This window comes from Otolemur garnettii, unplaced genomic scaffold, assembly GCF_000181295.1.
Source record: "Otolemur garnettii isolate 467f Iridium unplaced genomic scaffold, OtoGar3 scaffold00011, whole genome shotgun sequence".
Taxonomy (NCBI): Eukaryota; Metazoa; Chordata; class Mammalia; order Primates; family Galagidae; genus Otolemur; species Otolemur garnettii.
The window spans coordinates 17,852,028-17,868,930 of NW_003852406.1; the positions used below are offsets into that span (position 1 = coordinate 17,852,028).

General features: G+C 39.5%; 1 protein-coding gene across 5 annotated transcripts in view; it reads right to left on the minus strand.

Moving 5' to 3' along the window:
• The window catches only part of DPP8 (dipeptidyl peptidase 8), a 56,581-nt gene that overhangs the window by 10,647 nt on the left and 29,031 nt on the right, over positions 1–16,903 (minus strand). For all 5 annotated transcript variants that reach the window (XM_003784433.3, XM_023510125.1, XM_023510126.1 and 2 more), the window contains 8 exons: positions 16,295–16,395; positions 14,166–14,343; positions 12,761–12,920; positions 11,115–11,194; positions 8,034–8,186; positions 7,466–7,601; positions 6,197–6,342; positions 145–291 (listed from right to left, as the gene is read on the minus strand). In XM_003784433.3, coding sequence (XP_003784481.1) covers positions 145–291; positions 6,197–6,342; positions 7,466–7,601; positions 8,034–8,186; positions 11,115–11,194; positions 12,761–12,920; positions 14,166–14,343; positions 16,295–16,395 — 1,101 coding nt within the window. The remainder of the gene's footprint in view (positions 1–144; positions 292–6,196; positions 6,343–7,465; positions 7,602–8,033; positions 8,187–11,114; positions 11,195–12,760; positions 12,921–14,165; positions 14,344–16,294; positions 16,396–16,903) is intronic.

The following is a 16,903-nucleotide window of genomic DNA, read 5'->3' on the forward strand; positions in this document are numbered from 1 at the left end:
CCCCAAACTGGAAAACACACACACACAAAAATACACACACACTCATGGCCCCTTCCCCTAATCTTCTCTCTGTGGATTCACATCACACAATGTACCAGAATATGTAAATATCTTTAAAAGAAAAGTGTTTTTATGCTCACACACCATTTTGTATTTAAAGGCGCCTTCAAATTTAAGCCCTCGATGACAGGATCCTCTGTTGTCTATCACCACAACCACATAACCCAGAGAGGCTAATGTATTCAAGCGGAAATACTTGACTCCTTTAAATCGGTTATTCACCAACTGCACCTAGGGAAGAAATACAATTTCAGTGAAATTTATCACACAATGGCATGCAAAAACACAAGATGACAGACGCTGTGAAAAATAGAAAGCTTAGGTAAGATGAAGTGGCTCATGCTTATAAACACAGCTCCTTGGGAGGCTGAGTCTCCTTGTCTGAGCCCAGGAGTTTGAGGTTAGAGTGAGCTACGATCAGGCTGCTGCACTCTAGCATTGGTGGCAGAGCAAAACCTCATCTTAAAAAAAAAAAGAGAGAGATCTGGTCTTATTTTAAGGAGTTTCTTTCTTTATAATTATGCAAATGAAGTCATTAAGAAGAAGGATAAAAGATCTTGTGATGGGCCCAAGTGCCAAAGGCACTGCATCACGTGAATCTCCCTGTTAAATGGACACCTGATTTTTCTAAGGCCTCACCAAATTTGCTTCCAAAGAATACTTCGAGAATGAAATCAATAAATCATCTTAAGTGACCTACAGCTTTTCAAAACCCATATGGTAGAATTCACTTATAGTATTTCAAATATGACTGTTTCTATAAGTACAAATAGTATAGCTGTAGTCACAAGGTACTCCAAACAATTAATTTTGTTTTAATTGAACTGGCTAACACTTTTGAAATTATGGTATGGCCAGGTGAGGTGGCTCATGCCTGTAATCCTTGCATACTGGGAGGCTGAGGTGGGTGGATCACCTGAGTTCAGGAGTTTAACATCAGCTTGAGCAACAGGAAGACCCTGTCTCTACGACAAAAAGAAAAATTAGCTGGGTGTTGTGGCCCCAGCTACTTGGAGACAGAGGCAAGAGGATCTCTTGAGCCCAAGAGTTTGAGGTTGCCAGAAGCTATGATGCCACAGCACTCTACCTAGGGCGACAGAATGAGACACTGTCTCAAAAAATAAATAAAATAATGATATAATGTACATAAGATAAAATTTACCATTTCAATCACCTTAAGTATAAAATTCAGTGGCATTAAATATATTCACACTGTTGTGTAACCATCACCATTATCCATTTCCAGAACTTTTTCATTATCCCAAATAGAACTTCTGTACCCACTGAATAACACCCCATCCTCCCTCCTTCCAGTTCTTTACAACCTCTATTCCACTTTCTGTCTCTATGAATTTGCCTATTACAGGTACGTCATAAAGAGGAATACTATAATATCTGTCCTTTTGTGTCTGGCTTATTTCACTTAACATAACATCCTCAAGCTCCATCCATATTGCATCTCGTGAGAAAAAGTCCTCCTTTTTAAGGCTGAGTAACATTCCATTATATATGTGTTCCATGTTTTCTTCATCCATTTACTTACTGATAGGCACCTGGATTGCTTCTACCTTGTGGCTATTGTGAATAATACTGCTACAGATATAGGTATAAAAATACCTACTCCTGGCTCAGCACCTATGGCTCAAGTGGCTAAGGTGCCAGCCACATACTCCTAAGGTGGCGGGTTCGAATCCAGCCTGGGCCTGCCAAAACAACGAGGGCTGCAACCAAAAAATAGCCGGGCGTTGTGGTGGGCACCTGTGGTCCCAGCTACTTGGGAGGCTGAGACAAGAGAATCGCTTGAGCCCAGGAGTTGGAGGTTGCTGTGAGCTGTGATGCCACAGTACTCCACCCAGGGGGATAGCTTGAGGCTCTGTCTCAAAAAAAAAAAAAGAAAAAAAAACCTATTCCTGGCCCAGTGCCTGTAGCTCAGCGGCCAGGGCACCAGCCACATACACTGGAGATGGATGGCAGGTTCGAACCCAGGCCGGGCCTGCCAAAACAATGACAACTACAACCAAAAAATAGCTGGGTGTTGGAGCAGGCACCTGCAGTCCCAGCTACTTGGGAGGCTGAGGCAAAAGAATTGCTTAAGCCCAAGAGTTGGAGGTTGCTGTGAGCTGTGATGCCACAGCACTCTACCCAGGATGACATGGTTAATTTAAGACTGTCCCAAAAAAAAAAAAAAAAAAAGAATACCTACTCCCATCCCTTCTTTCATTTGTTTTGTTTTGGTTTTTTTCTGAGACAGAGTCTTACTATGTTGCCCTAAGTAGAGTGCTGTGGGGTCACAGCTCACGGCAATCTCAAATTCTTGGGCTTAAGCAATTCTCCTGCCTCAGTCTCCCAAGCTGGGACTACAGGCACCGCCACAATGCCCGGCTACTTTTTTTGTGGCTGCTGTCATTGCTGCTTAGCTAGCCCAGACTGGGTTGGAACCTGCCAGCCTCGTTGCATGTGGCCGCCCCATAACCGTGCTATGGGCGCCGAGCCTTTCATTTCCTTTGGATATATACCTAGTATTGGAATTTCTAGATCATATGGCAATTCTGTGTTTAAGTTTTGAAGAACTGCTATACTGTTTCTCATAGCAGCTGCACCACTTTATATTCCCACCAGCAATGGACCAGGGTTCCAGTTTCTCCACATCCTGTACAACACTTTATGATTTTATTCTTTTTGATAACAACTATTCTAATGGGTGTGAACTGGTATCTCACTGTAGTTTTAGTTTGCATTTCCTTTTTTTTTGAGACAGAGCCTCAAGCTGCCCCCCTGGGTAGAGTGTCATGGCATCACAGCTCATAGCAACCTCCAAGTCCTGGGCTCAAGTGAGTCTATTGTCTCAGCCTCTCAAGTAGCTGGGACTACAGGCGCCCGCCACAACGCCTGGCTATTTTTGGGTTGCAGGTGTCATGGTTGTTTTGGCAGGCCCAGGCTGCCACCGGGATTTGAACCCGCCACCTTAGGTGTATGTGGCTGGCGCCTTAGCTACTTGAGCCACAGGGGCTGAGCCTAGTTTGCATTTCCTAATGACTAGTGATACACAAATTGAGCATCTTAAAATGCGGCTTAGCTTTTAAAGGAGTCCTTTATATCTTAAAATCTAGTTTTTCTTTCTTTTGAGACAGGCTCAAGCTGTCACCCTGGATAGAGTGTTGTAGAGTCATAGTTCACAGCAACCTCCAACTCTTAGGGTCAAGTGATCTTCTTGCCTCAGGTTTTTTTTTTTTTTTTTTTTCCTATTTTTAGTAGAGATGGGGACTTGCTTTTGCTCCAGCTGGTCTCAAAATCATGAGCTCAATTTATCCACCAGTCTCAGCCTCCCAGAGTGCTAGTATTATAGGTGTGAGCCACCGCATTGTTTTTTTCCGGCCTTTTTTTTTTTTTTTTTGAAACAGAGTCTCACTCAGTTATCCACAGTAAAATGCCATGGTCCCAGCCTAGCTCATAAGCAACTTCAAACTCCTGGGTTTAACTGATCCTTCTGCCTCAGCCTCTGAAGTAGCTGGGACTGTAGGTGCCCACCACAATGCCTGGCTGACTGTTCTATTTTTTTTGTTCCCTACTTTGTTGTTATTATTTCCTCCTGCTCAGGCAGGTCTTGAACTCCTCGGCACAAGTATCTTTCCGCCTCAGCCTCTCAGAGTGCTAGGATTACAGGTGTAAGCAACTGTACCCAGCCTTAAAATCTATTTTTATGATGTCTTTCACCTATCTCATATACTGTATCATTTCTTCACTGGTAAGGAGAACACCATTCTCATTTAGCCTTACTATCAAAATAATATAACAAACATGTGAGTTTTGGAGAGCATCCTGTAATTTCCCCTTTTAATTGTTCTGTGATAAGCTTTCTTAAGTTTACAAAAATCTGGCCTCAAGAAAACTCTAATTTAGGGCAGTGCCTGTGGCTCAAAGGAGTAGGGCACCAGCCCCATATGCCAGAGGTGACAGGTTCAAACCCAGCCCCAAGCAAAAAAAAAAGTCTCATTTATCTCTTTTCTGATTTGTGTAGATAGCTATAATGAAAATCTGAATCACTTTGTAAAAACAAAATTATGGCAAAGTGATTTAATACACGACCAACGTTCCTCAGATTTTATGGCTTATGCAGAAGTCATTTTACTTTTTTTATTTTGTACAACTAGGTATCTAGATATATTTCCAGACACTAAGTAACTAGGTATAATTATAAAGGATATTACTGAGTTTAAGAGTTGCATTATGAAAACACTATTAAGAACTGTATTACGGGTTTGGCACCTGTGGCTCAAGTGGCTAAGGCGCCAGCCACATACACCTAAGATGGCGGGTTTGAATCCAGCCTGGGCCCGCCAAACAACAATGTGGCTGCAACCAAAAAAAAAAATTATATATATATAGCCAGGCGTTGTGGCAGGTGCCTGTGGTCCCAGCTACTTGAGAGTCGGAGGCAGGAGACTCATTTGAGCCCAGGAGTTGGAGGTTGCTGCGAGCTGTGATGCCACAGCACTCTACCCAGGGGGACAGCTTGAGGCTCTGTCTCAAAAAAAAAACAAACAACAAAAAAAACTGTATTATGAAAACACTGTAATTATATTCTAATTTCTTCAAAATTTCAAGGTAAGATACCTAATCAAGAATAATTTTAAGGGCAGTGCCTGTGGCTCAAAGGAGTAGGGCGCTGGCCCCATATACCAGAGGTGGTGGGTTCAAACCTGGCCCCAGCAAAAAAAAAAAAAAAAAATTAAAAAAACTAGCAATTAACCAATCCACCCACTTTACTAAGACAGTCGATAGCATTTACTTAATAGTCATCTGCTAATCATTCAACCCAGAAAAAGAAAAATCAAGATGTAAACTGTTTCTTTTTTTGAGACAGAGTTTCATTTTCTTGCCCAGCTGCAGAGTGTTGTGATGTCACAATCACAGTAACCTCAAACTCTTCGGCTCAAGTGATCCTCCTGCTTCAGCCTCCTTGAGTAGCTGGGACTACAGATGCCTGCCACAATGCCTAGATATTTTTTAGAGATGGGGCGTCTCTCACTTGCTCAGGATGGATCACTTATGAGCTCAAGTGATCTACCCACTGCAACCTCCCAGTGCAAACTTCTTATGGTGCTGAATAGTAGCACAGTAGCTGCCTTACTTAACTATCAATAATGAAAGTATTCTAGGCTCAGCACCTGTTGCTCAGTGGTTAGGGCACCAACACCTAGGTGCTGGTGCTGGAGGGTTCGAACTGGGTCTAGGCCTGCTGAAACAACAATGACAACTACAACAACAAAAACGAAAAATAGCCAGGCATTGTGGCAGGTGCCTGTAGTCCCAGCTACTTGGGAAGCTCAGGTCAGAGAATGGCTTAAGCCCAAGAATTTAAGGTTGCTGTGACACCATAGCACTCTATCGAAGGCAACATAGTGTGACTCTGTCTCAAATAAATAAATAAATAAAGTATTCTAGTTTGAGAGATATTGCTTTAGAATGAAGAAGAGGAATTTACTAGGCTACTAAGGCCGTCTGAAAATATCTGTTAAAACTTTTTATTCATGGGTGGTGCCTGTGGCTTAGTGAGTAGGGCGCCAGCTCCATATACCAAGGGTGGCAGGTTCAAACCTGGCCCTGGCCAAACTGCAACCAAAAAATAGCTGGGTGTTGTGGCAGGCACTTGTAGTCCCAGCTACTCTGGAGGCTGAGGCAAGAGAATCGCTTAAGCCCAGGAGTTGAGGTTGCTATGAGCTGTGTGATGCCACAGCACTCTACCAAGGGTGATAAAGTAAGACTCTGTCTCTACAGCAACAACAACAACAACAAAAAGTTTTTATTAATACAAAATAAGATATTTATTTAATTTCATTTCCCAAACAAGTTTCTTTACACAAAAAGCAACATATTTACCTACTGCCCTGAATATTCCACTCCTCACAGAGTTACATTCCTCATTGTAAATTAGGAAATTGACTTATAGATTTATAAAATATCCATCTAAAAAACCCAGCTTCCTCAACTTCTAAACTTGATAATCAGAACGTAAGGCAGAGTTGGTAACAGATTCCCAATAATGTTCAAAATCTTAATCTAAACAACTGACCAGACACTTAAAAAAAAAAGAACCTGAAAAATACGTATGTACATGTGTACATAATATGCCCACCTGAGGACCTCCATATATAAATAGTACAGTGGGGTATTTCTTTCCAGGCTGTAGATCATGAGGCTTGTACAACATCCCATACAATGTAAATCCAGTAGTGCTTTCAAAAGAGAAAATTTCTGGAGGGGTATAGTCAGGAAGAGGACCTGTGAATAAGTAAAATACAGTCTGTAAAAGAAGTTCATAAGGGAGCTCTACAATCCATGAGCAAGGAAAAGGACGACATTAAAATTCAGATCTCCACACACAAATAACTGATTAGCCATCTTTCAGATTATAAGCTAGAAATTAAGCAAGAATATCCATCTTCATAAAAGCCTAACAAACATCAAATTATCTATTTCAGAAGCAGACACTCAGATGATTATTCTGAATAATCCTTGGAGCCTAGACGGTATATCTATGTGGAGAACTACACAAACACATTTCATGTTTAGTTCAGTGTACCTCACTGGTGGTCAAACCACACACCTGATTAGAAATGGGTAATACTTTTTTTTTTGAGATAGAGTCTCACTATGTTGCCTTGGGTAGAGTGCCTTGGCGTCACAGCTCACAATAACCTCAAACTCTTGGGCTTAAGTGATTCTCTTGCCTTGCCTCAGCCTCCCAAGTAGCTGGGAGCACAGGCGCCCGCTACAATGCCCAGCTATTTTTTTTTTTTTTTGGTTGTAGTTGTCTGTCGTCGTTTGGCAGGCCCAGGCTGGATTCAAACCTGCCAGCTCCAGTATATGTGGCTGACGCCCTAGCCACTAAGCTACAGGTGCCAAGCCAGGTATGGGTAATACTTTCTGAAAGGCAAGAGGAAGAAAAAAGAAACAGGAAGCACGTATTTAACTTAGTCAATTTAACTTGCTCACAGGTGTTCAATAAACATAAGCCTAACTAGAACCTAGAAAAAAGAAATTAATCAGTCTTTGGTTCACCAAAGCTATACAACCACTCCACCTCAGAAAGATAGCCACTGTAAATGCTTCAATAGTTTAAGAAAGCTGTTAGCTCATTATTCTTTAAAGCTACAGCTTTCTTACTCAAAGGGTCTTACTATTATAATACATTATCTTCAAGTTCATTTGCTTATCTGATAAATCATCCAAGGGTCTTTCAGACCTGTTCCTGCTTGGAGTAAGAGGTAGCTCAGGGTCAGGCATCAGTGAGATTGGAAGACTCTGTCCAGGTAATATAGACATATGACACAGCTTTAGTGCACTAACATACTAATCCCACTTAAGATCAGGATCAGGGAGGAAAAAAAAAAAAAAAGAGTACCTGCTGAATCCAAAATGGTGGCCCAAAATTCCTTTGTTCTGCAAGTTGGGTCATCTTCAGGACTTGATAGCTTATAAAGGGACACACAGTGTGGATTCTTTTGGTTACTATACTTACTTATAAAGAAGTCACAATGCTAAGGAAAGGAAAAGAAAAAAAATTATATTTGCCTCAGGGAAAAGTAAAAAAGGTTATTTGATATAACCAAAGTATAGTAAGAGTTCAAGTATCTATGTACATATGAGGTCAGACAATTAAGTTCACAAATTCATCCCAGAAAAAGTGATATATATCTCGTTGCTGAATATCACTGTGGTTACTTTTGAAGAAGTACTCCCCTTGGGAAGCTATGCCAATGCCAATACCAGCACCTAGTCCACTCTTCAAAACATTTTTTCTAGGATGAGTTTATGGACTTAATTGTCAAAAGTTAAGGTTGAGCTTTTTAAAATTTTCCCTAAGAGAGTTAGGTTTCTGTAGTCAATTTTACCAAATTTTACATCACTCATAATGCATGTTACATGAGCATAGTTTGACAGGAAATCTTTTTCTAACAGTGACTTCATACCTGGCTGATGCAGCAAGAATGGGAATAGCCACGGTCAGTCAGCCTTGTTACCTCTCCAGGATTTACATAACTGACCACATATAAGTGATGTTCTAAAGGGGAGTCTTTGGTGCCTTCAAAATATACCAGCCTTCTGACTTCATCAACCTGGATCTGCCAAAATAACAAAAAAAAATCATAGTTAATATGACCATGGTAAGGCCAATAATTTAACAAACACGCCCCGATTCTGAATCATTTGAGTTATGCCTTTATTTTTTAATTTTTTAACCCATATTAATAAACCTAGTTTTTCTGCTTATGACTTATAACTTAGAATAGATTACGTCCAAAAGAAAAAGGACACCTGAGTTGTACCCTCATGTATAGTTTCTTTTCTATAGAAAAGTCAGAATGTATGTTATTAAAATATAAGAATTATTTCTCCAAAATAATTCTTTATAGGCAAGAAAAAAACTGTATTGCAGCTTAGGTCAACCATTTATACATACTTGAAAGACTCTAATTTAAGCAGTGTAGTTATCATCTTAGGCAGTACTTTTTTGGTCTTTTGTATAAATTACAAAGTGTTTTGTCTATTAGGTTGGGGAATAATTGAACTCAATCAGTTTCAATACAGGCATAGTTAAATTGGATAAGATTTTAGTCTTTCAGAACTCAAAAATATTGCAAGTAAACTCACAGCTTAATTCACTTAATATTCATCTTGATTTACAATATGATTCTGAATAAATGGCTTTCTTTTAGTGATCCTTTAATACACTGATGCCATACTAGAAAAAAAATTTTTCCTCAGAGTCACGATGTTTTATTAAGTCAAGCGATGTGTGAGTTATATATGCTTCATGAGGCCCTGGGCTCAAAACTAGCATGAGTTAAATTACCCTATAAGGAAAACAGACACACAAATACTGTATTTTTCAATGTCACAAATGACTGGAAAATAACCTTCACGAAGCTTCACAGGTGTGTGTTAATCTCTGACAAAGGTTAGGACTGGTTCTGCTCTTGACCTACAAACTGGGAATATGGCCTTTCAAAATTAACAAAATAACCAGCTAATCCCCCACCCTCATGGTTCTTCTCTTTGCTTCATGTAACTAAAGTCAACAGATGCATCAGAACCACTTAGAGTGCTTGTTACACAGATTGCTGAGCCCCACCACCACAGCTTCAGATTCAGAAGATCTGTGATGAGCCAAGAGTGTGCATTTCTAAAAAGTTCTCAAGTGATAATGATGATTTGCTGCTGGTCCACGACTTTGAGAAGCACCCTAAACTAAACGAAGCACATGAACTTAAAAATCTCAAAGCTTTACCTAATTACTGCCATTAGATATCTTAGGGTAGATCTTTGGGTAGAACTAAAGCTGTGTCATTTTAGGTAAAAAGCTAAAAACAAAAAACAAACAAAAAAAGGGCGGCCCCTGTGGCTCAAAGGAGTATCCATGCCGGTCCCATATACCAGAGGTGGGGGGGGTTCAAACCCACCCTGATCAAAAATTGCATCAACAACAAAAATAAATAAAAATAGAGAAATCTCTGGGTGGGAACAAAGTCACTTATACAAGCAGAGAAGGAAAAAAGTAAGTTAAAAAAGACAATCCCCCCTCCCCACAAAAAAAAAAAATCCCAACTGACAAAAACAAGAATAAAGGGAAAAGAGAAAGAGGGAAAAAGTGACAAACACGTCACATAAGTAAACAGACATAAAGAAAACTGACATATGTTAGTGGCAAGTAGTACAATGATATTTAGGTTGCCCAAATAAAGATCACACCTATGTAAATAAAATGCTTAGGGTTCCCTCAGTATTATCTAATGACTCTATAGCCCAACCATCACATGGCATGAAATTTACATTAGTGTAATCTTCTGTTAACAGAACCTAATATTTCTACAATTAGATTTTTCTTCTCAGGTGACAGTAACATCCATGGTGAACCAGAAGGCCGTGTGAGGATCTCGGTGGAAATTAGACTTCAAAGGTAACCTATGGTATTATTCTTCCCTCTTAATCACCTTAGGGACTACGAGTGATTTCTACAGTAGCCAGTATATATAATCCTTCAACAAATCTCCACATCTATTTGAGGAAATCGTATTTTGGCCTGCACTAAATCCTGGTAGCATACAATTTAACTGCATGTGTAACACACAGAAAAGATGGGAGTTCTTAGGATCTCATGAATCTGATCACCTAAATGAAAGCTAAAACAAATGCAAGGTACCAAAAAAAAAAGATAAAAGAAAAAAAAGAATTCACTGAATTGCTACTGAGAGCTAAGCAAAGGATGGATTTCCTTACTCTTCTCTATCAGTCTAAGCTCTATTTTTTTTTTGGAGACAGAGTCTCACTTTGTTGCTCTTGGTAGAGTGCAGTGGTGTCATAGCTCACAGCAACCTCAAACTCTCAGGCTCAAGCAATTCTCTTGCCTCAACCTCTCAAGAAGATTGGACTATAGGCGCCTGCCACAACACCCGGCTATTTGTAGAGATGAGATCTCACTCTGGCTCAGGCTGGTCTCAAACCTATGAGCTCAGGCAATCCACCCGCCTCAGCCTCCCAGAGTGCTAAGATTATTAGGTGTGAGCCATTGTGCCCAGCATTTTAAGCTCTGTATAAATGCCAATCACTCTTTGCAGTGGTGGATTAAAGTGTAAATTTGTGAGATAAGATAAACAGGTGAATTTTGAAAGACAATCACCACCTTAGGAGTAGCAAATGCAATTTATAATGAAGACACAAGTAATCTATAATAGATTTTAAAATATTTTTCAAACTATATCCTAACTTTTGCTAGACTCTATAAAAATTACAGGTCAGCCCCTTTCTTATTAAGTAGCAATGAATATTTGAAAATGGTGACCCTTAGTAACCAAAACACATCTAAAACCAGGGCTATAAAATGGATACAATTTATAACTTAAATTAAGGTTTTTCCTTTCCAACAACCTGAATTCTTTTAGGCCCTTAATACTTCAGAATACTGGGGTCATATTAAGAGGCATTACTGATTCTTAGTATCACATTCACACAGCAGATATTGACCAACATATCAGAAGAATAAAAGAACATACATTAGATCCATGCCGGCCAAGAACTTCCCATTCACCACTGGTAAGTGCTATTTCCTCTTTGACAGGACACTTGAAATCACCTGAAGGTAAATATAGTTACGATTCAGTACTTCATATCAGACTATAAACAAATGAAACAACGAAGACTACTAACTCTAAACTCTTGTCTCCAAGAAGCTGCATTAAAAAATTAAAGTTATACAGTGGCACTCGTAGCTCATTGGGTAGGATGCTAGCCATATTCCTCCATACTGGTGGGTTCGGCCGTGGCCCAGGAGGGCCAGCTAGACAACAATGACAACTGCAACAACAACAAAAAAATAGCCAAGCACTGTGGCAGGTGTCTATGGTACCAGCTGCTCGGGAGGCTGAGGCAGAAGGACTGCTTAAGCCCAAGGAGTTGGAAGTTGTTGTCAGCTGCGACACCATGGCACTATACCAAGGGCAACAAAGTGAGTCTCAAAAAAAAAAAAAAAAAAGTAAATAAAAAATAAAGTTATGCTTGTGGTAATAAAAATGTTTTGGAATTAGATAGAAGTGGTGGTTGCAAACACTGTGAATGTACTAAATATCAACAAATTATTTCAAAAAGGTTCATTTAATGCTATGTAAATTTTGCTTCAATAAAACAAGTCTACAGTAAAAACAAATCCAAGTTGTGAATCTTTTTTTTTTTTTGAGACAGAGCCTCAAGCTGTCCCCCTGGGTAGAGTGCTGTGGCATTACAGCTCACAGCAACCTCCAACTCCTGGGCTCAAGCGAGTCTCCTGCCTCCGCCTCCCAAGTAGCTGGGACCACAGGCGCCTGCCACAACGCCCGGCTATTTTTTTTGGTTGCAGCCATCATTGTTGTTTGGTGGGTCCGGGCTGGGGATTCGAACCCACCACCTTAGGTGTACGTGGCTGGCGCCTTAGCCGGTTGAGCTATAGGCACCGAGCCCAAGTTGTGAATCTTCATAATACTTCTGAATGATAGAATGATCCATGGAGATAATGTGAAAACATCAAAATACATTTTATGGCAAAGCCAGAAAAGAACTTCAATATACCTGCATTCTTGGACCTTTGCTTAAACAAATGAAGAAGTCTAACAGTTGACAAGGCATTTCTTCTAACAATGCAACAAACTACTTTAATACCCATAAAAGAAAAATTTTATACAATTCTTCTTTATTTGCCAAAAATTAAACCAAGTGTTTCTGCCATAGTAAATGCCAACATGCCCCATTTATCTTTATGGGATTCTATCTTGATGAGGTTCTCCCAGTGGACTGAGAGGTTAAAAAATGTAAATTAAAAATTGCAGTCAAGGCTAAAGTAGAAAATAAAAACATGCAATCCCGTTACCTAGAAATTATTCATTGTTAGTATAGTATGTGTGTATCTACTAAGAACTTTGTTCTATATTTTTATACATGCATGTATTTATATTTTAACTTATTTATTAAACTTAATAAAGTACTAACTGATGCTTATAAAGCATGTGAGAGACATTAGATTCTTCTGTCTCTCCTATCTGCCTTCAAAGTTTTCTTTTTTTCTTTTTAATAAAAAAATGATTTTATTTTTTAATTGTTGGGGACTCATTGGGGGTACAAGATGTGTCACACACTGAAAACAAATAAAAATAAATAAAGCATTTCTTACTTGGAGCAGGTAGTGCACCACTGGATCGTTTATATTTGCTCTCCTTTAAAATGGATGTGATTTTGTATAAGTGACGGAAACCTGTTTTGCATTCAGAGGCAAAAATAAACTCAATTTCATCTTCATGACTTTGGGGAAAAACATGAAAGATGTCATGGATCTGTAAAATGAATAACTTAATTTACTATATGCATTAATGAAAATACTACACAAATAATACAATTAAGCTAGAGAAAGACGACTCACTTGCTAAACATACTTTGAAGTATAAATGTCAGTGATACCAGGATGGTATAGTCACAGTAATATATTTTTCCTGGGCCTTTCATATTTATTTTACTTTAGTCAAAGACTTCATCCATTGAAAAATAAAGGTTTCCAAATGGAGAAACAAAGAAAAATATGACCAAAAGCCTTTTCTTTCAACACCTCTATAATTCTTTAAACGTGGCACAAGGTATGTTTAATGATATAAATCTTATTATTAAAATGATGAAGACAAAAATTTTTTACTTTTATTTTCCAAAGAGAAATTTTCTGTTCATCTGTTTTAGGTCAATCACATGAAGCCTATATTTAGTAAGGAAGTGAGCTGGCTTTATTTGTTTTGTATCTTAAGTTTTCTGATAAATTGGAAAATACAAAACTCAATTAGAAACTGGTATTGGGGCTTGGCGCCTGTGGCTCAAGCAGCTAAGGCGCCAGCCACATACACCTAAGGTGGCGGGTTCGAATCCTCAGCCCGGGCCTGCCAAACAACGATGGCTGCAACCAAAAAATGGCCAGGTGTTGTGGTGGGCTCCTGTAGTCCTAGCTACTTGGGAGGCTGAGGCAGGAGACTCGCTTGAGCCCAGGAGTTGGAGGTTGTTGTGAGCTGTGATACCATAGCACTCTACCCAGGGGGATAGCTTGAGGCTCCATCTCAAAAAAAAAAAAAAACTGGTATTGGTATAATTTGCCAACTTAAAAAGAGAAAATCTCTTCTAGTCTAGATTCTTGACATTGTCTCAGAAGCACTGATTAGGCTGTGTATTTAATACCTGATACATCCAGGAACAAATTTACAGCCAAGGAGATGTCATTTCAATGGCATCTACTTTCTATCTAAAAACCATTCCATTCTTGGGCGGCGCCTGTGGCTCAAAGGAATAGGGCGCTGGCCCCATATGCCAGAGGTGGTAGGTTCAAACCCAGCCAGGGTCAAAAATGCAAAAACAAAAACAAACAAACAAAAAAAACCTATTCCATTCTGGAACTATTACACCAACTTGAAAAGTTCACACTAAAGAAGTAACATTGATGGTTCCTTTGAATTTAAAAAAAATGCGTTTTGATAGTTTGCTATCAAAGTTAATTTGTGTTAGCATTCTGAGGAAATATTTAAAGTATAGGAAAAAATGCATACATTTATCCAGATGTCTGTTGTTTCTTCATAGATAATCAGTGGTGTCACAGAGTCAGGCACTGACTCAATAAGTCTTTGCCTTTCCATGGCATCGTCTTCTACTGGGATAAATAATTCAGGCGAAATCAACACAATCTGTAGGCGAGTTTGAGAGCGATCTAGTAGGATGGACCAAGCACTATACAAACAAAAGAGAAGCCGCAGAAATAAAGAAAGCTCTCAGAAAATGAATGATCTCCTAGTCTGTCCCTTTCAATTATTTCCATAATCACAATGAAAGAAATCCTTTGGTATATGTTACCACTTATAAATAGCTAATTAAAAATACCTCACACTTGGGGCAGCACCTGTGGCTCAAAGTAGTGGGGCGCCGGTCCCATATGCCGGAGGTGGTGGGTTCAAACCCAGCCCTGGCCAAAAAAAAAAACAACTTCATACTTATTTTAATATTTGATTATTATTATTATTATTTTTGGAGACAGAATCTCACTCAATTACCTAGAGTGCAGTGGCATCACCATAGTTCAGTAAAAACTCAAACCCCTGAGCTTAAGCAATCCTCCTGCCTCAGCCTCCAGAGTGCTAGGAGTACAGGTATGAGTCACCGTACCTGTCTTTCTGGGTTAACCTTGAACAGAGGTTTAAAAAAGTAGTTTTCTGTAGGCTAGGTGCAGTGGGTCACACCTTTAATCTAGCACTCTGGGAGGCTGAGGCAGGTGAATTGCTTAAGCCCAGGAGTTTGAGAACAGCCTGAGCCAGAGGGAGACCTGGTCTCTAAAAATAGCCAGGCTTGGCTCGGCACCTGTGGCTCAAGTGGCTAAGGCGCCAGCCACAAACACCTAAGGTGGTGGGTTCGAATCCAGCCCGGCCTGCCAAAACAACAATGACAGCTGCAACCAAAAAATAGCCAGGCATTGTGGTGGGTGCCTGTAGTCCCAGCTACTTGGGAGGTGGAAGCAGGAGACTCGCCTGAGCCCAGGAGTTGGAGGTTGCTGTGAGCTGTGATGCCACGGCATTCTACCCAGGAGGACAGCTTGAGGCTCTGTCTCAAAAAAAAAAAAAAAAAAAGCCAGGCTTTGTGGCAGGCACCTGTATACTCAGCTACTAGGCAGGCTGAGCCGAGAGAATCACCTGAGCCTGAGAGTTTGAGGTTGCTGTGAGCTATGATGCCACCACAATCTACGTAGGGCAACAAAGTGAGATTCTGTCACACACACCAAAAAAAAAAAAAACCCAAAAAAGTAGTTTTCTTTAAATTTGCAAAACTTTATGTAGCCTTTGAATGTATTTTCTCTTTTTAATATCAACAAATGCCAGGTGGCATCTGTGGCTCAGTGGGTAGGGCACCAGCCCCATATACCAAGGGTGGTGGGTTCAAACCCAGCCCCAGCCAAACTGCAACAACAACAACAAAAAAATAGCCAGGTATTGTGGCAGGCACTGTAGTCCCAGCTGCTCCGGAGGCTGAGGCAAGAGAATCACCTAAGCCCAGGAATTGGAGGTTGCTGTGAGCTGTGTGACACCACGGCACTCTACTGAGGGTGATAAAGTGAGACTCTGTCTCTATAAAACAAAAAACAAACAAACAAATGCCAGTCTTGGCTCAGTACCCATAGCACAGTGGTTATATAGCACCAGCCATATACACCAAAAGTAGCACATTTGAACCCAGCCTGGCCCAGCTAAACAACAATGACAACTGCAATAAAAAATAGCTGGGCATTGTGGCAGGCACCTGTAGTCACAGCTACTTGGGAGGCTGAGGCAAGAGAATTGCTTAAGCCCAAGAGTTTGAGGTTGCTGTGAGCTGTAATGCCATGATACTCTACCAAGGGTGACATTGTGAGACTCTGTCTCAAAGAAAAAAAAATCTGATTAAATTACACAATTAAAAAAATATGTATATACATTTCTGTGAGCCTTAAAGTCATACAATTTAATCACAAATTAACACTGTGAACCATATCTGACTAAGAAATAAAATGCAATGCACCTGTGTCTACAGCAGTACAAATCTCCAAGTCCACACAGTTCAGGAAAAATCTTTTGTGTAGAAATAACTACTGTATCATTTCTAAAGTTCTTAATCTTAAATTAGTCATAAAGAAGTGACAATTTAACATACGCACTATTTTCCCTCTGGAGTCCATCCAGCTCTGGCAATGTATTCAACTCCTTCAAATAGAATCTCAAAAGGCTGAATTAGTTCCTTATCTATGACATCCATAATCTATTAAAAAGAAAATAGGAAATCTAGTCATAGATAGAAGATTTAGATAAAAACTCACTGGCCTATTTAAATCATTATATGTAACAGATGAATATTTTTTCAGATTTAAGTATTTAAGAAGGCACAAAAGATATAGCAAAACCAGAGATAGGTTGTGGGTTACTTTTACTCGTACTTTTCATGCCAAAAAAAGTTCTAACCATAAGAGTTGACACAGTCTAAAAGTCATTTCCTCTGAGTTTATACTAATAGAACCCTTGATAATAACTGGCAAAAATCAAGTTTAATAACATTAGACACTAGTATCTGAGAAAAATAGGCCCTAGTTCTCTGTATTTTAGCCTGAAATATATTTATGTAATATATTAATAATAATTGAATAGCCTTGAGTAAGCAAAATTTTTTTCCTTTAAAAATCCCGCAGGCACAATTAAAAAAATAAAAAATTTTGAATGCACAAAGGATCAGAATAAACAGTCTTTTTTTTTTTTTTTTTTTTTTTTTGAGA